General features: G+C 38.4%; 1 protein-coding gene across 1 annotated transcript in view; it reads left to right on the forward strand.

Moving 5' to 3' along the window:
• The first annotated feature begins 3,479 nt into the window (after nt 1–3,479).
• The window catches only part of TFEC (transcription factor EC), an 89,481-nt gene continuing 68,230 nt past the window's right edge, over nt 3,480–24,730 (forward strand). Inside the window, exon 1 of the mRNA XM_062566924.1 lies at nt 3,480–3,680. Coding sequence (XP_062422908.1) covers nt 3,480–3,680 — 201 coding nt within the window. The remainder of the gene's footprint in view (nt 3,681–24,730) is intronic.

A 24,730-nucleotide genomic window follows, 5' to 3' on the forward strand; every position in this document is an offset into this window, starting at 1 on the left:
AAAGGGAAATCATGCCTGATGAACCTGATAGCTTTCTATGGTGAGATAACTGCCTTGGCAGATGAGGGGAGAGCATTAACTTTTGATATAAGGCTTTTGATACTGTCTCCCCTAACATCCCCACAGACAAATGGGAAAAGCAGGCACTAGACAAGTGGACAGTGAGAAGCACTGAAAACTGGCTGAGATGCTGGATTCAAAAGGTTGTGATCAGCAGCACAAAGTTTGGCTAAACTAATTAGGCCAGTCCCTAGGGGTTTCCTCCAGTGCTCAAGACTGGGACCAATACTGATTAAGTCTTCATTAATGACTGCAAAAATGAGACAGAGGGCATCCTCAGCAGGTCTGCAGATAGTACAAAACTGGGAGGAATAGTTGCTATCCCAGGTGGCCATGCTGCTATTCAAAGGGACCTGGACAGGCTGCAGCAATGGGCAAACAGGAATCTCACAAAGGTCACCAAAGGGAAAGGCCAGGTCCTACACCTGGGGACAGACAACCCTATGCACGAGTCCAGGCTGGGAGCCAGCTAGCTGGAAAGCGGCTTTGCAGAGGAGGACCTGGGGGTCCTGGTGGACAGCAAGTTGGACATGAGGCAGCACTTTGCCCTTGTGGCAAAGGCGGGCAACAGCCTCGTGGGCTGCACTAAGAACAGTGTTGCCAGTGGGACAAGAGAAGGGATTCTTCCCCTGTCCTCAGCACTGGGGAGGCTACAGTTGGAGTGCTGGGCCCAGGTCTGGTTCCCTAGGCAGGAGAGACACGGACTGCTGAGCCAGGCAGAGAGGAACCTCCTGAGGTTCAACAAGGGCAAGTGCAGGGTCCTGCACCTAGGGAAAAATAACCGTAGGCACCAGGACAAGCTGGGGCCTGGCCTGCTGGAAAGTAGCTCTGCAGAGAAGGGCCTGGGTGTGCTGGTGGATGACAGGTTGACCACGAGCCAGCAATGTGCCCTTGTAGCCAAGAAGGCCAATGGTCTCCTGGGGTGCATTGGGAAGAGTGTTGCCAGCAGGTCAAGGGAGGTGATCCTGCCCCTCTATTCAGCCCTGATGAGGCCTCATCTTGAGTACTGTGTCCAGTTCTGGGCTCTCCAGTACAAGAGGGACATGGAGGTACTGAAAATCCAGCGTAGGGCTACGAAGATGATGAGAGGGCTGGAGCATCTGCCCTATGAGGAACAGCTGCGAGAGCTGGGCCTGTTTAGCCTGGGGAAGAGAAGACTGAGGGGGGATCTTATCAAGTGTATGAGTACCTGAAGGGAGGGTGTCAAGGGGATGGGGACAAACTCTTTTCAGTTGTCCCATGTGACAGGACAAGAGGCAATGGGCAGAAATTGCAGATTGCACAGGAAGTTCCGCCTGACCGTGAGGGGGAATTTCTTCCCTGTGAGTTTGACAGAGCACTGGCACAGGTTGCCCCGAGAGGTTGTGGAGTCTCCTTCCATGGAGATCTTCAAGGCCTGCCTAGCTGCAATCCTGTCTGCCATGCTCTAGGTGACCCTGCTGAGCAGGGAGGTTGGACTAGATGGTCTCCAGAGGTCCCTTCCAACCTTACCAATTCTATGATTCTATGATCTACCAGAGTACATGCAGTGAAGAGCCATGAAGATGTCTAGGGACTTGGAGCACCTGCCCTGCAGGGAGAGGCTGCAAGAGCTGGGCCTGCTCTGCCTGGAGATGAGATGGCTCTGGAGGGATCTTATAAGTGTGCATAAAGGCAGTAAGGAAGACGGAGGCAGATTCTTCTCAGTGATGTCTGGTGAGAGGACAAGAGGCAATGGGCACAAACTGAAACAGGAAATTCCACTTAAACGTATAGAAATACTTTTTGTTATTGTGAGGATGATCAGATGCTGGAAGAGGTTGCCCAGAGTAGCTGTGGGCATTTCATGCCTGAAGATATTCGCCCCCATAACTGCATATGGCGCTGAGCAACTTGCTTCAGTTGACCCTGCTTTGAGCAGGGGGGTTGAAATGGATGATCTCCAGAGGCACCTTTCCAGCCTCAGTCATTCTGTGATTCTGTGGTTCAGACAATTCATGATTGTATGATCTGTTGGTGTCATTAAAGATTTTGGAACTCCCCTCTACTTTACTTCCCTTCCCCCCCCCCCAAGGAAAATCATGTAGCAACTAATATTGTTTAAGTTTGAATTAAGAAATAAAAGGCCAGCTCGCAGTACGTTGTACCACTTCCCTCATTTTGCTAGGTTATCTGCAGAAAGCTCCCTCGTTTTGCTTTCTGTTTATCAGTACTTGGCAGGGTTCAGGCTAAACCAGTGGAGATCTGATTTCTCATGTCTTACATATTACAAAAAATACTTACTATAGGAGTAAATTAGGGATGATGTTCAAGTCTTCATGTTTCCTGGGGGTAAAGACAGTATAAGCCAATGTGCTGTTATTTTAAAAGGTTGGATTAGCTGATACTACAAGTCTTTTCTCACATTACTAATTCTGATATGAGTTTCCTTCCTCAGAACTATTCACTTTTGAAATGCTTACTTTTCTCGGGATCAAGTCTTTTTGTTTCATATGCCTGTTTAGAAACTGGATTGTGAAAATATGTCTCTTTCTAAACACAGAATGTTAATGTAGATGGCTGTTAGCAACCTAGTTCCTTGGAAAACTGGAATGGCCCCTGCATACAGAATCAGTTTTACCTTCATTACTTTTCAAGAGGTTACTTACACATACATAGTATCCACTATAGAACAAGTAGGAGACAGAATGGGGGAAAATAAAGGCTTCTTTCTCATATCAATTGTGGTTTCTTTCTTTCTTCTTCTTCTCTCTCTCTCTCTCTCTCTTTTTTTTTTTTTTTTTTTTTTTTTTTTAAGCTGGCAGTTGTTCCTATTTTCAAGTGTTTGTTTCTACTTTAATGAGGATACCAACTTTCATCCAGTGAGATGTGTGGGTCACTTTGTTAGCGCACTTGCACACACCAAGGCAATACAGCAGCTGGAAATTTTGACTTTTAGCTGAATTATTTCTCCACAGCAAATGGCTTTCCTTTTGACATATTTTAATGTACTTGCACACTGAGAGGAAGAGTGGGTGAACAGAAAACAGACTGTTTTATTAACCCAGCAGTCACCTTTGAGATTCATACATGTCCACTTTTTTCTTGCCTTTGTACCTAATCCCAAGAGAGTGGTACCTGGCTTCCCTTGGAATAACAAAGTCAGTCAAAAACCTCCAAACATGATTGTTAACTGAATGCCAACTGTTTCTTCTCATCTTCTTCTTCTTCTTTTTTTTTTTTTTTTTTTTTTTTTTTAAGCAGTGTGTTAGGGATTGTGTCCTTATGGGTGCCCTATAACCATAACATTAATTTGGCTTTATATTTAAGGATTTTTTTCTCTTGCAATAGTAGAGTTACATTGTGCAAGAAATTAAATTACTGCTTCTATTTTGTGTGTGTGTGTGTTTTATAGCGATTTTTTCAGCTCTGCTAATAGTGGAAAGGAAAGAAATAAAGCAATGCTGCAAGCACTGACTGGACCACAGTTTCAGCTCAGAGGAAAGCTACAGGATCAAGAGTGGACGGACAAGCACCCTCAAGAACAAGCCCATGCACATTATTCACAGTGTCATATACCAGTTTCACAGTATCCTGGCTTCAATGGATTTTTTCCAGTGGGAACATACTTTTCATCAGACAAAGCTCCAGCAATTTCAGAGGTACCTACATTACCAACATTTACAAAGCAGATTTCAGAATGTTGTGTTATCTGCAGAAAGCTGTTCTTAATTGTAACATAATTACTTCATTTTGAAGTTCATCTAAATCAAATCCAGGAGGGAGGTGAGGGGTAAAACTGTTTAAATTTAACATTTCCGTGAAAAAAAAACATATGTAGGGCTCAAGCAAGTTTTGGGATATTAACTAACAATTTCTTGTGCTCATTCTGCATCAAAACACGCTAATTGAATCAATAACTAATCTTGGCACAGCCGGCTAATGAGCTAAGTCTGACAGTGTACAGTCCATCTGCACTTTGGACAGTGGAATGGCTCTGGAGTTTTCTTTCCATGTCGTATGACGTTTCCTGGATGCAGATAGGCTGAGGTCCAGCCGTGGTGGGAAGGAGAAGGGACCTCGCAGCTGCAGGGGTACTCCTCACCCTGGGGCAGCAGGTGCAGGTTCTCATGATGTGAGGAGAGAGGGGACAACCGCCTGGCAGCAAACCTGTGCCTCGTGGCTGCTAGCATCATCCATTTGGGACTACAGTTCTTCTCCATGGCTGCTGACAGCCTTGGGCTCTTCTCTGAACTCCCTGCCCCAAGGACAGGTGGTGGAGAAGCAGTTCGGCAGGGTGGTCACCGTTCTGTATGCAGGGGCTGGAGGCAGTATCCAGAGCTCCTTTGTCTCAGCAGGGTCTGCATGGGGCTGCAGAGCCCATTGCCCAGATTATCCACTGTCGGCTGTGCATTACAAAACTCCCTGTTTGAAAAACAGTTGCTGAACATATCAGATGATGCCACCATATTCCTCTCTATTCCAATGGGAAATAACTGTGGTATTTCAGATACCACACGGTGGCAGCTGTTGATAAAGGCTGATACTAATTTGTTTTTAATTTATTAAACTGAGGAAAGCTAAATTGCAGTGAGTAGAGTAGCCAAGTAGTCATTTCAGAAATGCTACATCTGATAGTTTGATACCTGGTATCTTGACCCTTTCTTTCTCATTTAGCAGTGGGAAGGAAAAGAAAAAGATAAGCAGAGATTCAGTTACTGTCCAAGCTCTGAACCCAGCAATGAATATTTTAAATCTTTGACTACTAATAAACTTTCTCTCCTGTTCTTGCTACTCCTCTGGACTCCCTCTGCTCTCCTACTCCTCCAGTATTCTGCACTGTAGCCTGGGGAAAAAAAAGTTTTAGAAAAATAATAAAGTTTTTATTTATTCCTTACAGCTTTTCTGCCCCTGTAGGCATTTGTCTGCCTGTCTGGCTAATGTGCTGTAATAAATCTGCTCTCTGCCATACACACATATATCATTCTATCAATCAGTGAGAGGAAATGCTGAGTATGGTGAGCGCTAACAAGCACTCAGAGGGGTCAGAACACCAGTGCACTATACTGGCATGCTGCTTTCCCTACAGGCTGCCTTTAATTGGAGGAAAATAAATGAGGCGGCATGTGGCTGGCACCATATCTTCTTGCCAATTTTCTTGCTTTGGCAAATTGACCGGCTGCTTCATCTTGCAGGGTGGCACTAGCCCTACCCAGGCTCCTGTTGGAAGGCAATTCTCCCTTACCCTCTTTACTGACTCTGAGTCGACTGGGGCAGGCGGTGCTATGGGGAGAGCATTTCCTTGCAGGCTGGAAATCACACGGGAAGGAGATGTGGGAAAAGGTGAAGAAAAAGGAATGGGAGGGTGAAAGAAAGGAAAGCATGATAAGGGATGAGAAAGAGAAAATATAAAGTGGGAAATAGTGAAGGAAGTGGCATCAAGGGGAAATGGTCTGAGGAAAAATGGGGAAAAGCAAATAAGAGGAGAGGAAAAAAAGAGAAATCATGATGAAAAAGACATAGGAACCCATATATTAGTGGAGAGAAATACCAGAAGTAGAAAAAAATAGAAAAAAAATAGCAAAAGTCATAGCAGGCAGGAAGTAATATCTCCAAAAGATCTCAAGGAAGATCAGATCTTTAGGGGTATTTTTCAAAGACGGGTTTCAGGTTTCAGTTTTAGACAAGAAACTATGCCCAATCCATTATTAAATAGCAACAATTTAAGCTGGATTTCCATAGACAGGCTGACTTCTAGACATTTCTTCCCACTGGGTGGTGAGCATCCAGTAAGCCATCAAGGACTGACTATCATTGCTCACTAGATTTGTGACTGGGGCTTTACAGCCAATCTGTTCGCTGCAGACTGTGTGTCTTGTGGGTGAAAAGGGTTTTGTTGTGAAGAAAAGAAGAATTACAAATCTCTGTGGGGATATAAAGGCCAAGGTGGGAACTCCGGGTTTATAGAATGTAAGAATGGATCATTATGCTTTTCTAGAAGTCTTCCATTTTCTCTGCATTCACAGATGTTCTGGTTTTGATAAGTATATCACATTTGCACAATAGTAAAATGACAAAAAATCTTAATGCTGTTTTTCTCCACCCAGAGTCAGCACCAATGAGGAATCCATCTTGAGTAAAGAAGTACCATAGAATAGCTTTGAGAACACTATCTTTGAGATCAAGGATTTGGGAAGGTAGAAAGAAAGGGTCAGAATTTGCTATTTTAGAAGTACCTTGGCAAAGGTCTAAGAAACAGAGTTCAGAATATAACTTATGCTGAGGCCTCTTTTTTTGTAACACACAAGTTGGGTCTGAATTAACTTCTATGTTGATCAAGGAGAATCATCTTTATTGTCCCAAAAGGCAGGTCAATCTACAGAAAGGCAGTAAAAGTGCTACTGGATTTTCTCTCAAATTATTTGTAGGTCTAATGAGCTAAGTGACTTTGGTTTTAGCAAACATATGGATTGGAGAATTGAAAGAAAATCCAGAGGAATGTAGGACATGGTATGTCAAAATGTGTGACTTTTGCTCTTGAATGAATGAATGCCAGAGGAAGTGAAGGGCACTGTGTGGTGAGAAATGCTACTCTTCAGTCAATGGGTGAAGGTCAGGTTATAACTCTCTGTGATATAAACCTGTTGTCCTTTTCTTAAGAGTATTCCACTGTCTTGGTCAAAATAGAGACAATGACTAAGAACATCTTTTGAAAGAAAATTTATTTTCTTTAAGAATGGCTTTTTTGTACATATCAATGTTGGTGGAAATTTCAGTGTCCTTTCTTCTTGAAGCAATCGATCAAATCAAAATCTTTATTTAATATTTCACTTATTTACTTGCCCAGACCCTTTAATAGATACATTGAAGTGGAAGGTTAAATTATTTAATATATATATTCCTTCTCCAGGCTCTCCCTTCTCCATGGCATGCTTTGTTGTCAATGATAGATTGCACGTGAGCAAATTCAGGATTGTGCAGGTACTATGTAAAGAGCATTGGAGCTTTTTAGGTAAAAGGAATAATACTATACTACAGTTATCATTGCTAAAAACAATAATAATCATTAAAATACAGAACTTCAAAACAAGATATATTGCCTGGCAAGAAGACATTATGACTGGCAGAAAGCTCTTTTTATGTTAGTATTCTAAAAGTGTTAACAGGTTATTCATGCTTAATAGGAAAAGAATGGCTTGTGTGAGACTCACAAAACAAAGAACGAATGAATGTGGCTTATCAAAAATTGATCTTGTGAAACTAACTATATCTGTTTTGATCAGAATTCAAGTTTGGCTGATAGTGATAAAAATGTTAACATAATATAGTCAGACTTCTGCAAGGTGTTTGATTAGCAAACTTGCCATGCAATAAATAAATTAATTGACTAAATAACTGACAGAACTGAAAATGGACTTGGAAATGGAGGATCATTGCTGGGTTGGATGTTGTCCTTTGGACTAGCAAGAGAATGAGTTCTTGGGCCAGTGCTGCATAAAAATGTATTATTAACTAGTGAAAACAGCTTACCTGTGTAAATGACTTCATTACTGAAGCAGTGAAAAAGAGCAGAGTATAGAAAAACGTACTGGTGTAGAACAGCATGAGTCATTTCACTATGTGTGCACATGTAAATCATGTGTATTTTAATGTGAAGTAAACAAAACTTCACCTCCAGAAAATGAAAAGTCCTATCAACCCAATTCATGACAAGGTGGGGGACTTTGACCTGGAAACCTAGAAATTTGAGGAGGACTTAGGAATCAGAAGGCTTGATCAACTAAAAACTAGTGTTAAATGAGGTTTCAGGGCGACCTGCTGAAAATCCACCAGCACCAACAGAGGTACTGAAAGACTGAAAAAAGCAAAGGCATGCAAAGTAGTGGTTGGAAGCTAGAATCATTTCATCTGATTCCAGGCGCCTACAAGGCAGATGTTTGTTAAACACTTTCACATAACTCCCAGTGAGGCTGGAGTGATGCTAGCCTCATCTACTGGAGAAGCCCTGTGTAGCCTGTTTTGGGGAATCTCATTTACCTAATCCCAGCTGTAATCTCTATTTTCTGCTTCCTCTTCTTTCTGAAGTCCTCCGTTGGTAGCAGTGGCACCTACATTTGATATAAGAGTACATATACATTCTAAACCAGATTTGCCTTTTGGTGGATATCTGCATAATCACTTTTGCTCACGACTGCCAAAGTCTATCCAGCTTTCATGTGTCTGTTCTGTCCGGATAGCCATTGTTATGGTTATTTTGATTAGAAAAAGACAGAATGGCAACATCTTGCTACCCTCACACAAATAGCTCATTTGAATGCAAGGAAAGTGCACTACCTATCCAAGAACATCCTTGTCAAATACATATATACATCTCATCTCCCTCTGTCGTGTCTGTGATATCTTGTTTGGGCTTTGCCAGAGGCAACAGCTCCTATGTAAATGACACATTAGCAGTATACAGGAACATAAGGATACTTACACTAAAATACAGCAGTGATCCATATATTGAAATTCAGAATGCCTTCCTTGGAATCTCCTATCTTAATATGTGTTTAAATCTGAACTAGATAATTCAGTCACATTTTTGTAGTAAGTGGGACAAGTAGGCACTTTTAAGATCAATTTTATCTGGCTTATGTTAGGCATTTACTTTCAAGTAAGATAGTTTGTAGCCTCAAAGTGCCTTTTTATCACTGTTTACTGAAGAGTCTAGATAATTAGCTTAGATGTAGGCATCTTCTTTTTCTCATACACATAAGTCAGATGAGTTCCACTTCTGCCTTTTGCTTCACAGGAAGGATAGAAGTCTCAAACTTTCTTGGTTCCACTTTCAAATTACTTTATGAGCTGATGCAGAAGGGTTCAAATTGAATTATCAGAAATATAATTTCTGATAATTTTCAGGTTATTATGCTTTTTAAGTCTGCCCAGACTATTTGCTGAACAGTTTCTAGCAGCACAGATGCCTGTATGTTTGCTGAATTTACACAGATTTTTTCATGGAAGTCATTTGAAATTCATTACTTTGTAGTTTTATGGACAACCTGTGCATTTATTATTGATATTAATAAAATTCTTATGTTTGGTGTTGATAGCTATATCATGAGAAAGCAAACAGAGAAAAGGAGAGGTGGAAATGAGGTGAAATGATCAGAGACAAGAGGAAAGAGGCAAATAGAAAGAAGAATAAAATATGTTTTGGAAGATCTGGAAAGAGGAGGAGCAGAATGGAGAGCAAAAGATATGAGTAAGTGGGAAATAAGTAGAAAGATCTGTGAGGGATCCTCAGGCTTACTCATTATTTTGTAGATATCTATAATTTCTTTCCTTTCCTTTCCTTTTCAAACTTCACAGACTTCATCTTTTTAACCTGACAATGTGTAAAGTCCACAGTCTCCATTCTTCCTCCCATATATTTCATAATTTTTTGCCATTTTTAGACCTTTTTCTTTTTACTATATCTATTTTTTCACATACCTCTTCATATCTGAGCACAGCTGTTGACCTACTTCTGTGCAATAATTCCCATGAAATGGAAATCACCAAATCTGGCACTTTCTCTACACTGATGTCTGTGCTATTGAGGGTAAGTTCAAGAATCAGTTGAGGGGAGTATTAAAAATCACTTTGGATCACTGACTCAAAGTTAGCATCACTTACTCAGAGGTAATGATTCTCTAAGACTTGAAGCTGTGTCCTATTAGGATGATTTGGTCTAAAGCATATTGTGATTCATTGTATGAAGGAGGCCAAAACTTATGGAAAGACAGGTCTAAGAAAGAAAGTCATACTTTTATCATAAGATCTCTTGATTTCCTCCCATGTATTCTCAGCTTAGAGTCTTGGAATTTAAGCATCCCCAAAACATTTCCAAGCACTGAAATTACCTGTCAGGATCTCTTAGAAAAGTTCTTGGCACAGTTTTGGCCAACGACAACTAGCACTTTCCTTCAGAAAGATTTGGAATTTATGAGGTCTGGGGACAGCTTCTAATTGGCATTTTACAAGTAGTTGTGCTACTGCAAAGGCTATAATAATTACTGATGTAAATGTGGACTCTTCCATGACTGTCTGGCTTCAATGCCCAGAGATGTTTCCAGGCACAATTTTATGAGTAAAAGCATACTTTGCGAGGGTTCTCACAAAATTTCTTTTCTGACAACCAAGTGCTTTTTAGTATATATTTCAAAATGGGTGGTGTAAAAGGGTAGAGATCTCATTTGCAAGGAAGGGCCAGTCATTTTTTTTTAAAGGAGAATATTATCATGTCCCATCTGGAGTTAAAAACTTTTACAATTGTAAAGTAGAGAATGATAGTGCAAACACTGTTGGCCCTATCTTGAGGGTGTGCAGGTTTATCCACTGTTAATGGAAGGAGGTGCAGTTTCCTGTCTCCTGCAACAGAGAAAATGAATCAGCTCCACAAACTTGCAAGGCAGATCAGCACTTTTTGAAATGATGGCCCAGAATTAAGAGCATTGCAGAACTTACACTTTCCTATTGACTTCAGGGGAAAGGCAAGAACCAACATGGGAGTTAGAGTCCAAATGTAGTAATAAATAACTGAAGGGTCACTGGGAGAAAAATGAGCTTTGAAATGGCAGTGTGATTCTCTATGACAAGGGCTATAGTAATTGAATTTTGAAGACTTGACTGTTGAGATATTAAATATTATGCACAGCATTAGTAATTATATAACAGGTGATATTAATGATTCTTATGCAAGTGTTTGTTAAACCTATAATTCAAATTTAATGAATCACCAATGGCCTTTGTTATATGGAAAAGGAAACTTACACTTCACTCGTGAGATTAATCTTATTTAAAGCAAAAATTCTCTCTTTGAATAGTTGGCAGTATTCAGCCTAAATTAGCATCAGCTGAAGTGAGCAGTTGAGCTTCATCTGACATTTATTAGGACAAATGCATAAAGGCTGTGCTGTGGCAATACCATTTAATTGTCAGGGCAATTAGTTGCCACTTTGGAGATCAGAATTGTTGCTGAATTAAAAAAAAAAAAATAAAGGAAGAAGCTGTTATTTGTTATAAAGACCTAACAGAAATGATTTCTTTTTTTTAACTGGAATTTGTGTCTGAATTTTATATTGTACATAAAAATGAAAATCTGATGGCATGGTCTGGACTCAGGCATAACAGAGAAAAAAAGTAATCATGTTAACAGCGGTTGGTCTTCTTCCTATGACTTCAAACTGGTGCTGACTTTTATAAAAAAACAGGTAAATCACTGGATGCTAGGGGCAAAGGCCCTGTAGTGTTTATGGTTGCCTTACCTCCCTAGAAAAATCAGGATTATTTATTTTCAACTGTATTAATATATTAAAAATAAGAAACCTTGTGTCCTCATGCATTATTCTGTAAGCCTTACCTCATTTGCTCTGCAGTCTGCAGAGATGTCCTTAAGCAAATCAGATCTGAAGGTTGTCCAACGGTTTGACTCTAATCTCTAAGAGCTTTCCTATGTTGAAAAATACTCATAGCACTATCTTCTGATATACAAATAAACTTGCCATTGCAGGAGATCAAACTTTAACTTGAGACAACTCTTCAGCCTCTCTTATTTATTGCTGTGTTCATTATCAAATTCTTTCTAAAGATTTTTGAAATCAAACTTGCTTATCTGCCATGCAGCACAGCTGTAGTGTGCAAACACTATGAACAAATCCAGCATGGAAATAAGAGCTCCTTTAGGTCAAAGCTCTGATCACAAGTGCAGTGTCTGGAATCCTACACTCTGACGGCTTGTACAATGGCTGGCCTTTGGATTAATATAGGAATGCAGTTTTCAAGAGCTGCAGTCCCTTAATCTTTATAAAGAATGACAATAATTTCTAAATAGCTAGAGTCTCTGAGTTGTGTGTTCCTCCACTCCTCCTCCTCCCCTCCCCTCTGAAGTGGGATTTGTGTGTTCAATATCAATCCAGATCAAATCCTATAGCCTGACATTTTCATGTGTCTGTCAGTTCTGTATCTGGACAGATCTGAACTGATGATTATAGTGACTATCTGCTTTTTAAAGGGGGAATTAAACTTTTACAGAAAGCCCTGGTGCCATGATGTGCTAGGTCCTGCTCTGGATGTGTCAAGGTCACTGGGCTATGCTTGATCCAGTTGTCTCCAATGAGAACTTTGTTGTATCAGCTCCCATTTCTTACCTCTGGGATGGTGGTAATGAGTCTTTGCACTTTCGTTCAAAACTATTGCCAGTGATCCCAAAAGTTCAGTAAATTTTGACCTCTGGTAAACACCTTTGGCAGGTGTTCATGTCTAACTAAATGGCCTGTCTACTTTCTGAGCTATGTGAGATAGAGTTAGGTTCATTTAGAGCTTTGTACATTATTTTCTGCGCAAAGATTTAGGACCTTTAGAGGCTAGCACTTAAAAATTTTGGAAATAATGCTATATCAGGGGCAGGACATTAAAAATGTCTGCTACAGAGAATGGACCAAATCCTTGCAATTTCCTAGATCAGTTCAGGTTAACTTTTCTTCTTGAGGTTAAGGGCAAAGAGAATCAAAAGAGTGGAAAGTCAAGGTAGCCTCTACAGGTAGTTGAAATCAGATTGAAATATGATGAAAATAGCGTCAAGATGTCATGATTTATCTGTAGTTACTTTCAGTCCAGCAAAATAGGCTGAAGTAATCTGATTCATTAGGTTGTATGCTTCCTAGCTAATTTTGAAGCTTTGTAAATGAATGGACCATTTCCTTGGCTCTGTGGAATGCTGCCACTGGTGACCAAGCAAAAGATCTATTCCCATATAAGCTGCTGTATCTCTTTGCATCTCCATTGTGGTTTTCCTGTTCCTTTTCTCATCAACACTGCTTCCTCTAAAGTCTTGTTGATCTCAGGTACATTGTGATCTTGATAACATTGCCTTTCTTTATATTGGTTGTTATCACATCCACTAATATGAAAATGTTTCATTAATAAGTTTCTTGAAAGCAAGGCAGCCTTGAGTAATCACCCTGGTTAATCAGCTTCATCTGTGAAACTGCTCTTCCTTCTCTTTTGTTGTGTTCTTATCTATCATAGAATTAGGGCCAGATTTTGGAATTAAGCAGTCAATGATGCTTATTTCCGTATCTCTGTAGTACCTTCCTCTACCAACATTTCTACTGTTCTGCAAAAGGTCATTCAGTCATTCCCAGGTATTGCCTGAAGTACATTTTTCCAGGAATGAAACAGTTATTGCCAATAGACTCCTATAGCCCATATTGGGTTTGCTTTCTCCATTAGTTGGGAGAAAATAATAATGAAAAAAAAAAAAAAAAAAGCTGTTGGAGTCACTTTCATCTGACTCACAATCTCACAATTGTATCTGCATTTTTTTTGCTATTCTTCCAAAGTCCTGCTATATGAGTCTTTTGATGAACAAAACATGATGTAAACCTTTTGTATTTGTCTCTGACAGAAGGATACAAACTGATATTTGTATCTGAGATCAGGCATTTTGACTTCTGAGAGGGAATTTTCTGTCAGAATTCAAATGTGCTCCCTGAAACCTGAAGTGTCTCCAGTTTGGGGAGCTGTATCACAAGCTGTAGAGACAGACCCAAAAGGCACTGAAAATGAAGTAATGCCTTGCCCATCAAATGTGAATAGAAAAATAAAACAAAAACAAGTCAGTAGAGATAAAGAAACACAAGAATTCTCTTCCACAAAGAGAATCAGTCACCAGGTGTTCGGATCTGTAGAGCAGACACACAGCTTTAGTTCTTGTGGCCCATTCCCTCTGTAAATGGGCATATTTATCCTTTCTCAGGAGACAGCTATGTGAATGCAATACTTTCTGTCTCTAAGATAGAATCATAGACAAATTTAGTAATAGATAAAAATGTAACATACAAAAGTTGCTTTGGTGCTCTTCAAAGGAGAATACCTATTGCGAATAACAACTTTTTCTTGTGTCTCTATAAGCCTAAAGGAAGAAAAATTACTGTTATTCTACAGCCATCATAATTTTAAAAGTCATGCAAACTTCAGAGGTTGTCAAGAAAGCAAAAAAAAACAACCAATCAACCAACAAATAAACAAAAAAACCCAACCTCCCCCTACAAAACAACCCCCATACCTCTGGCATTCCACGTTCCACTTATTTCATCCAAGAGTACATATTTATTTTGAGATTAATTTGGTACATGTAGTATACATTTGCCAAGGATTTTTTTTCCTATTTAAATCTTCAGTTCAGCTATGTTTTAATCCTATTACTGCTAATTGAGTGAAGTCTGCAGTCTTTCTGAGTTCGGTGAAGTTCAAGTTGTAATTGGTATCAAAGAAAGGTACAATGCAGGAACTGAATATTAATATTTAACTCTTGCCATTTTATTATTTCCACTTGAAAATCACAGCAGTGGTTAAAAGACCTTTTTATGAGTTCATGAGGTTAGTGAATTGGAGACTGTGGGATGAGATTTTTCATTCATGCAGCAAGATTAACAAAAATTGTTTTGTGAAAAGTGTAAATGGAATATTATACTGGTGCTCAGTAGTACTGGTTATTGGTACAGGCTTCTCAATATTCCCATCATAAAATTTTGCCTGTAGGTTAAGTAACTGTGCTGTAAAATTTAGCTCAAGGCTGTTATGACATACAAGATTCAGACCTAGGAGCTATTCTGTTTCATATATTCCATTTGGCCTTTTGTAGATAACTAGAAATTATGGCAGTTTCAGATGAAGTTTTGGATTAGAGAACTTTCTAAAGGGCTATGATTTTAAAGAAGAATTCCTCAGAAGATATGCACACAATGCTGGATTAATTGCCTATGACTGAAAACAAGGATAAAGACCACCCAGGACAAAGACCACCACTATGATTTCAGATACTTAAACAAGAACATTTGTCAAAAGCAAGTTGTTCAAGAACACAAATGGTTAATTTACCCAACATCTACACAGAACCTTGTTCAAAAATAGAAATTAAAAGAAGAATGCCCATTGACTTAGTGGCTTTGGAGATAATTTTTACCCTTGATTAAAAGTATATTTGGAAAATCAGTTAAGAATTTCTATACGAAAATTTTATTCTTTCCATTATTCTAATTTTTATTTTGGGTTTACAATGTTGATCCTGTAGCCTTTATCACGCTGAGAGTGCATATTCAATATTATACCATCGAGATCTCTATAATCAATCATTTGAAATCAAATTGGATACAGACCACAATAGAGGAGCTGTTCCAGGAGCACATTAGTAGCAAGTATAATTCTCAGAACTACATTTTCCTATAGTATCACTAATATCAGAAAAAAACAGTGCCTGAGAGGAAGGAAAATGATAGAAAGTAATGCTGGAAGTCTGAGTAAACATCTAAGGAGATCAAAATAGAGAAGGGGAGCAAAGAAGAGATGAAAAATTAGGCTGAGAGAAAAACACTGAAAAAAAGCAGAGCAAAAAAGATACAACTGGTAATACTACATATCTGTCATCTGTTTTATATTGAATGGGATAAAAATGTGATAATTATTATTGCTTATTTCTATCTACTGATATTTTTGGCCATCACATGAACACCACACATAATCTGAGCAAGTTATTTGATCAAAATTTAGAAGTAGCAATGATAGCAAAGCTAGTTCCAGAGTGAGATACTTGATTCTAAACACTTGCCCTGTGCACTGTGATCTCAGACCAACATGTGGATAATCAAAGTTTTGTTTATTTGTATTCTATCTTTTCCAAGAATATTTTCTGTTAATTTACCTTAATTTGTTGTGTTGTAATGCCATGCTAGGTTGAAGCAGAACTCCATTGGCCATGCAGATCCAGTAACTTTGTGAGCAGCATCAATATGATAGTGATATACAGTTATAGAATCACAGAACAGTTGAGGTTGGAAGGGACCTCCGGAGCTCGCCTAGTCCAACCCTCCTGCTCAAGCAGGGTCACCTAGAGCACGCTGCACGGGATCACATCCAGACTGGTTCTGAGTATCTCCAGAGAAGGAGACTCCACCGCCTCTTGGGGCAACCTGTTCCAGGGCTCTGTCACTCTCACAGGAAAGTTTTTCCTCACTTTCAGACAAAACTTCCTGTGATTCAGTTTGTGCCTGTTGCCTCTTGTCCTGTTGCTTGGCACCACTAAAAGGAGTCCGTTCCTCTTGACACCCCCTCTGGACTCGCTGGACTCTCTCCAGTAGCTCCATGTCTCTCTTGTCCTGGGGAGCCCAGAACTGGACACAGTACTCGAGATGAGGCCTCCCCAGGGCTGAGTAGAGGGGCAGGATCACCCCCCTCGACCTGCTGGCAACAGTCTTCCTAATGCACCCAGGATACCATTGGCCTTCTCGGCTAAAAGGGCACATAGCTGGCTCGTGGCTCAATTCCTTATGCAGAACAGATCTCAATGGCTTTCTAAAGCCAATAGCAGCTTTTTTGACAAAAGATTATGGAACTAAAACTGGATTGGAATAATATGATAAGCTTTTTACTTTCACTAGTGGTATTGCAAATCATGGGCATATTTTAAAAGAAGAGCAGACTACACATTTTTTCATGTTTGAATGACAAATATTGAACTATGTCCTCCCTCGTTAATATCAAAAGGAACAGATCACAGTCACTGGTCAAAGGATAGGAACAGATAAATATAAGCTGCACTGAGTCTTATGATAGTCTACAGCATCTAAATATAGAAAATTTTTGAATGTTGCCACAAAAACCTCTAATTGTCTCAGTGAGAATCATCTACGGAAAGACCAGAGGAATTGAATGCAAGTAAACATTGTAATCTACTTTGTGCTACTGAAATTGTCGATTTTGTGGCTTCAGTGATATGATTAATAATTATAAGATTTTAAAAACTTCATATAGAGTCTTTGAAGTATGATCCAGTTCATTTAAACTCCAAAATTAGTCCCTTCCATGGATTTTTGCATTTGGTAACAAAAATGCCAGAATCATCAGAGTAAAAACATTTATATCTTATCTTTTTGAGGTTAGGGTTCATTGCCTCCAGAATACTTTTCTATCCATTTATCTTAAGTAACTGTCTGGCCCCACTGACATGTTGCACAAGAACTGTATAGATTTTAAAGTTGTACCCCTCACTGTCTCACTGTAAGGAAGATGTCACATTTTACATGTGAAAACTTGAGAAAGAGAGACAGAACTTCAGCTCCTCAAACTGTAAAGGTTAGCTTGCACAAATTCCTAAGCAGACCTAGCTTTTTAGCCATGTAAATGCTAGACACCTAATTAAAATTGCCCAAGTCCCCGTCTGTGATCAATGCCAAGAGGTAGGTGCCTCCCAAGAAAAACATTGTTCTGCCTTTATCTATCTGTCTTTGGAGAAAGAGGATCACTTTCTGGAGGACCTTTTTCTTACCATTACTTAGACTAGATACTTTTCTTTTAGAGATGAATGTCACTTGTGATGAATTGCACAAAACTATCCAGGGAACTCTTGTTCACGTAGGAAATTGTACCTGATTCTGAAGTCTTTGTGTAGGATGTAACCACTGAGGCACTCTTCTTGCAACCCAGATGATCTTCTTCCAAAGACTTAGTCCACTTCTGTTACATACAAATGAACACGATTTTTAAGTCAATGGTATCTATTTCATTCCTTCACAGCAGGACCAGCACCCGATACAACAATACTGCTCCACAAATGACTGTGAGATACTAAAGCTCACACTTTAGGATAGTGATATGGATATCTGTGACCTACCCAGCTGAAAGCTTATCTTAGGGCTGTCTGCTACAATCTCTGGTGCTGACTACTGGTAGAAGTAGGAGACCACGCAAAGACAGCTTGTAAATATGATGTCTTTCAATATCCAAGACAAAGTAGTTAACACTGGAAGCTATGTGTTGATTATCTGGGTTACTCACAATATATTTTTTTTTTCTACAGTAGCTCTACAATAAAAACAGCTTCCCTGCAGGCTGGCTAAGAACTCCCATCTGCAAACTGAAAGACCTGGAACCTATTCCAAAGTCCATTGAAAACAATTTGTCTTAACTGGGATTTGATTTGGGTCTAGAAAAGCAGCATTTTAGGGTTGAAAGAAAACGAATCTTTCTGTGTTTAAAGAGAAAAATAACTCTGAAAATATTTTGAAAGCATTCCAGCTAGTGATATTTCAACAAACAGACTTTATCTGATCTCTGAACTCTGCTGATTTGTATTTAAATTATTATTTAAAAAACATTCTTGTACTCTTTTGGATCTCTAGATAATAAAGCTTAAGAGTAACCCAGCCCTTTAAAGTCTTGTGCATGTGAGAAAAAAATTGAACATACGTAAAAGGAAAAAAAGAACAAAATTTTCCTGTACCTTTATTTGAAATCTTTATACCAAGTCAGGTCTCCATGCATACAGAGCTATTTTAAGCACATTTTCTAGTAAAAGAAATGCTGATGACATTTCAGAAGTGATTCCCTGACTGCTGTGCTAGTTATCGCCACAGTTAATGGGCCACTCTTGTGATGGCAGCGGTATTGCTTCTAAAAATGGGACGATCCGCTGCAGATAGAAACTTCTTTCTGCGTTATGCCCATGGATTCAAAAAACAACACTAAAACACTTCTCTATCGAACTCATATTTGGAAGAAATGAGGCCTAACGAGACTTTTTTTCTCAAAAAATAAAAATAGAAAGAGAATCTCTATTAAAAGGGATAGGCTTTTGCCAGTCATTTTTTATTCCTATTCAGTATTACTGAATATGTAGATATATATATATTTACACATGTATGCCTCTATATGTTCTGTATGTATGTATGAATGTGTGCACGAATACATAAAAATCAAACCTGTTTCAGTGAAAGGGACCCACTTTATAAGGCACTGTAAATGTGTATATGATCAGCCAACTAGAGCCCCCAAGTGTTTGTTAGCAAAGGCTCTAGTTCTCTGGCTGTTCCAAACGCATCGTCATCAGTTTCGTTAGCGCAATAGAGATTCTCTAACACATTGCACCTGGTAGTCAAACAAACAAATGATACGTGGTTGCTACTGAGGTGGTAGCAATACAGTTTTTACTACATTCATTCTTTAATATAAAAGAATAAGAAGGCAAGTGGCCTGAACTGACTCACTGTTTATTATTATAGAAGATAGACATCCAAAATTAAACTCATAAATCAGTTCCTCAGGCACATAAAGCTGAGATTCTCAAAAGTGTCTACATGACTTAGAAATGCAGTCTCCAAGACTTCTGTTAATTAATGAGTGCCAAATTACATGTCAAGCAGGTGAATCTATAGTTTTCTTCATTCAACACTAATACCTAAATCTCTGGGATGTGTCAACAACACTCATATAGTTAACCTCACCTATGCTACCAATTATTTCTTTCTACAGTTATCTCTTTCATAGTTGGAAGAGGAAAGTGGATTTTCTTTATAGTTTTATTAAGTTCCTCTGAAAATAAGCATAGTCTTGGAGTCTCGTGCAGTTTTCCTGCTACCGTTGTTGGCTGTATGCAGCCATTCGGTTCACTGGCTTTCTTTACAGCTCTTGAGTTCATCATGCATGTTAGTTTTTTCAGAAATAGGCTCTTTTAGAGCCTAGAAAGGGAATTTCCCCAGGTGATGGATTAAATGATATTCTTCAAGACTAAAAGAAACATAATATACATGTTTAATGCAATGTGTTTCATTAAGCAAGTCACTGTAAATTCCGTTATTAGATGTGTCAGTAATTAGATCACACAAGGCACTGATCATATCTTTAAACAAATCCTAATACTTCACAAACTTTTAACAGTTAAGAAGATCTGAACTTCCACTCGCTGGATTGAAAATCCAATTTAGTGTTGATTGATTCATATCTGAGGCTGATTCATATTTGATTTTCAAGTTTTTATGGTTCTTCTCTATTATTTTTACTATTACTGTTTTTCTGCATCAGATTTATGTTTCTGAATCAGATATATTCAGATTTATTTACACTGCTTTTCCAGTGATTTTGTACCGGTCTTTCTTTTTTTTTCCCTATACATATTGCTTACCTAAAACCTTCTTTACCTTTCCTGGCTAATTTTTGCTACATGTTAAAACCACTGCATTTATATTTTCAATCACACCTAATCTTACTTGTTCTTTAGCTGAATCTAACGTTAACATTACACAGTTACATCAATAACAATTCTATCCTTTATGAAAAAAATACATTTGTTTTTCAAATTGGTAAGATTTACTTAAAGAAATTTATTATTTCTGTACTGTTTCTCCTTCATACTGTTGTAGATATGGGGTCTTGCATCTTGTAGCTTTTCTGCTGATGTCAAAAGACATCAAGGTGATTCTGTAACTGCCCTGAAAGCAATTGAGAGTTTTGCAATTTTGGGACATATCCCGAATTTCTATAAAATAACATTTTAAGAAGTGTGTTTAATTTTCATTTGTGTAAGGAAATGTAGTATGTAACTCCAGTTTTTCTAGTCTTATCTCCTGCAGAAAAAATGTCTGTGTCGCTCCTCAGACTACGTTATGTTAAATAAATGAGAAAATATTGAATTTGTCTATAAGTAAAGCAGTATTTCAAGAGGTTCAGTTTCAAAGTGACATCCCTCATTTTTCTTAGGCAGCAGTATTTGATAATTTTTAACATAGCTTCCTAAAGAAATACTGCATTTTGTGTTTGCGCTTGCCTTCTGTTTGCCTATCATCAACCTTTCTATCCTATCATCTCAATAATTCCTGAACATGCAGGCCACAAATATCCACAAGCGGGTAGAAGAAAGAAGCATAAATTGCAGTGCAGACTGAGAAAGCCCTTTATCACGCCGCCCCACATGCACACACGAGAGCAACGGCAGCATGCCTGAGCTGGCCTACTGATTCGTAGGTGCTCCGTCCAACAACATGCCATGCCACCAGCTTCCTCTCCAAAGGGAGCATATGAAAACACGCTGGAAGGTGCAGTGCAGTGGCTATGATGAAGAGTCCAAAATGAGGGAATTGACAGTCCTGTTAAAGGGAGTGTTAAGGGAAATATAACCCTAATCCATAAGAAACAGTACTGTATTAGTTTCACTCTTCATGGACCAGATTGGTTATATGCAGCATTCAAATTATACTGTATATATGTAACATTGTGATGAGATGAGGGTCGACTGTTATATTTTATTTATCATATTTCTTCAGCTCACAGTCATTTTGAGGCTGATCATCTGTATCTATTTTTGTACTGCAGGTTGTTAAGACACTGTAACAAATCAATGCTTTTGACTTGTGTGTAGAATTTTGAGCTGGATTTTGTAGTTAGTTGCTATGCTTACAATGTTCCAGACAGGAAAATAGATGCCCTTTTTCTCTAAAAACTTGAGGTGCCTCATTTACTTTATCTGAGTACTGTACAGTGCAGGAAGTTCATGGAAAATGTCATGATCCTCTAATACGGAAAAGTAAATAATAATAACAACAAATCTTTTAATTATGATTCAATTATGATTATGATTGTAAAATTCCTAATCATTTAAAATATCTTAAGGAGAAAGACGGAAGGCTTTTACCACTGTTATAATAAGATATACTGCTTATTAGCTAAGAGAGAGGATCTAAAAATAAGATGCAATTGCCAGGGAAAAAGCTCAGGTTCTGAACCACGTTGCTGAAAGAAGAAAGACGCATTAGTGTGACTAGTTTCAGAATTGTATAATATTCTCGCTGTATTTAGCAGACATAACTTTGGACTGCAGCATTTTAAATGAAGAATTTAAGAAGAAAGGTTCATAGACTCCTTAGTGTATCTCATTTATTGTATTACTGAGAAGGTATTTAATATATTACCCATTTGGAAAAACGGGCAATTTTAGCCTAATGATGCACAGTTCATACAGGGGTCAGATAGTCAGGCTTAGGTCCACCACGGCAGCATAACCTGCATTTAAATACAGTTAAGAATCTAGTCGAGCATAAATTAGACCTTTTCTCCAAGTGATATTGATACTGCTTGCCCTTTTCTTCAAATTCAAAGCAATTGCTCTTTTTGGATATCAACCCTCATCCTAGTTCTTTACTGTACTGCATACCTAGTACAAGTATATCTTATACCATCTCTCTTGGAGGTCCTTTTATTAGTGTTCTGAATTAGGAGTTAAATATTTATTGGTAAGCTGTAATAAGTTTATTCACATATGAAATTCTCTTCCTCCTGGTTGCTCAGTGGGGAAGTCATTTATGTTATATACTACTTGACTAATTGATTTATAGTGAAAGGTGTCTAGAAGACTTCCAGACTATCCACCTGACAAGAGATGGGACTTCTGAAAGGATTCTGCATTGGCCCACTCCTACTGAAGTCGTGAGGGATTGATGTTAACTTTGGCAATGATACAGCACTGGTAGAAGCCTCAGCCAGGTCTGAAAGAGCTTGTTGTCAGATGTTGTTGGTTAATTGTGGTTTGTTCAACGAGTTCAGGGCCCCAGTGTGCAAAGCATTATACAGGCATATAGTAAACCATTTCCTTAAGGACCATACAGTTAAAAAATGACTTTTTTGACAGAAAGCACATTTTAGACTTTTAAAGACTCAATGTCAAATCCAGCAACACAGGAATAAGCAGAGAAGATGGCAGTAAGCATTCAATGCAGATATTTAAGTAGTATGTTTGTTCAAGTGTTAGCAATGTCTTGGTTTCCTACATTAAAAAAGTAATGGGAGCTATACTTGGAATAAAGAATGGTACTCAGCTCTTCAAGGAGCATTGTCTGATTCTTTGAAGGCAGTTGTCTGGGATTTTATAAAACTCCAGTGGCAGTAACAGGCAAACCTATCTTACCTTACCATTACATGTAGGACTCCTCCTTTCCTTTTAGGGTGTTGATGAGCAGGTCTTCAGCAGAAGTGGATGCCTGTTTCCAGGCAGACTGATGGTTCTGGGATGTTCCAAAATGTCTGTAATGGTGAAGTCTTCCTAAAGGACCAGGACTCTGTTCAAAATATTTCTGATTCATTCCTTCAGTGCACAAAATGAATATTTAGAAAGTAAGACTTGTTAATTTAGTTATATGGAGACTGTAAGTTCTCCATTCTCTTGATCCAGAAGCAGTCCTTTGATCTCTGAAGACAAATTCAGAAAAGCAGAATTTCACACTTGGTTTAAAAAGCAAGACCTGGTTCAAGGGAGTGAAGCATCAGTCTATTGACCTAAATGTGTTATAAGTAGTTTGGCCAGCTTCTTTCTTCAGGTGAGACAGAGGAGAAACCAGCGGGAAAAAGCGTTCACGTGCTGAACTGTGAATATTCTTCCATGAGCAGCTCTCTGAAGTTAGATCCCAGAGGTCCAAAGCTCCTCTTAACCTCCTCTAGCCAATGAAGTCATTTGTCAGCATGCCTTCTGATAATACAGCAGAGAGGGCTTCCCCTTGTGTATGACATATGTAGCAAAATCAAGGAACTCAAAAATCACAGGCTAGTTTTTCCAGAACTGATGGAATTGGAATAAATCTTTATCCCTTTAAAGAATAATTCTTTGGGAGCCTTTCAACATTTGGAATTTACAATTTGATCACCTTTGGAGTATATATATATATTTATATACTATTATCAACAGGCCCAGTTCTGCCCCACTAAGTCAACGTACATTTTTGCTTTACAGTTAGATACAGTTAGATAACATTTTCTTATTTCTATGAATTATCTTAATTTTCAGATATTAAAAAATTACTATTCTTTGAAGAGAAATGACTCAATATCTTGATTACTTAAATCACATACTACTGAGACAGATGTTTACAGTCAGTACAGTGTACAGATTTAACGAGAAAAAGTCAAGTTATAGAGTGTGAAAGATGTATATTTTATGCATGGACATGATTATGTAAAAATAAATTAATTCAGAGAACTCTCTATTGTCATCTTTGTTTTGATGCTAAAGTAGATTACGAAATGAAGTTTGAAAGTGGACACTTAACCAGTATGAATTCATGGATGGCAAATTTTGCATTAGGCAGATCAACAGGCCAGTCTATAAAGTGCGGTCATTGATAGTATATTATACACAGCATTCACCTGAAGATGGAGCTTGAGTGGTTCTGAATACACATGTAAAATACAATTAGTTTCACAAAGCTGTTATTAATAGCTTTCTATTTTAGACTGTTTATCTGTATAGGGAATAAATCACCATCTTGGGCTTATTTAGATTCCTGTGGCAGAAAAATGAAATCTATAAACAAACTTTCTTTCTTTAATTTTCTTCAACTACCTTATACTCCTGGGTGTTTTACAGATTCTTATATAAGACTCCTGTAATTATTGAGTTGTTCTTTTGACCTGGTTGCTTGAAGGATATTGGATTTCTGTTATCTGCCGATGGAGATTAACAGTCAGATCACCTGAAGTGCTAAAACAGTGCTAATTTTTAGATTTACTGAAAAACCTCTTTTTTTTCTAGCTTAGACTTCATCATTTCACTCACTCAATACAATATCTATTCAATGTAATTTGGAGATAACATTCCTTAGTTACAACTTTATTAAGCACAGTCATGACTGCAGGATAATGTTAAAAACTAACCAGTATCGCTAAAAATAATAATTATATAGCTGGATAATTACTTAGGTACCTAAAACTATGATTAAAAATAATCAAAGCATGTTCTCTGTGACTGCTGATTTCCTTTTGTTTCAGTGGCCACATTCCTAAAGGATCGCTTGTATGTGCATATTGAATCTCAGCATATTCTCTGAGGACCCAGTTTTACATCTTTTCACTAGCTTCCTGCTTTTCAAAT

Source organism: Rhea pennata, chromosome 1 (genome assembly GCF_028389875.1).
Source record: "Rhea pennata isolate bPtePen1 chromosome 1, bPtePen1.pri, whole genome shotgun sequence".
Taxonomy (NCBI): Eukaryota; Metazoa; Chordata; class Aves; order Rheiformes; family Rheidae; genus Rhea; species Rhea pennata.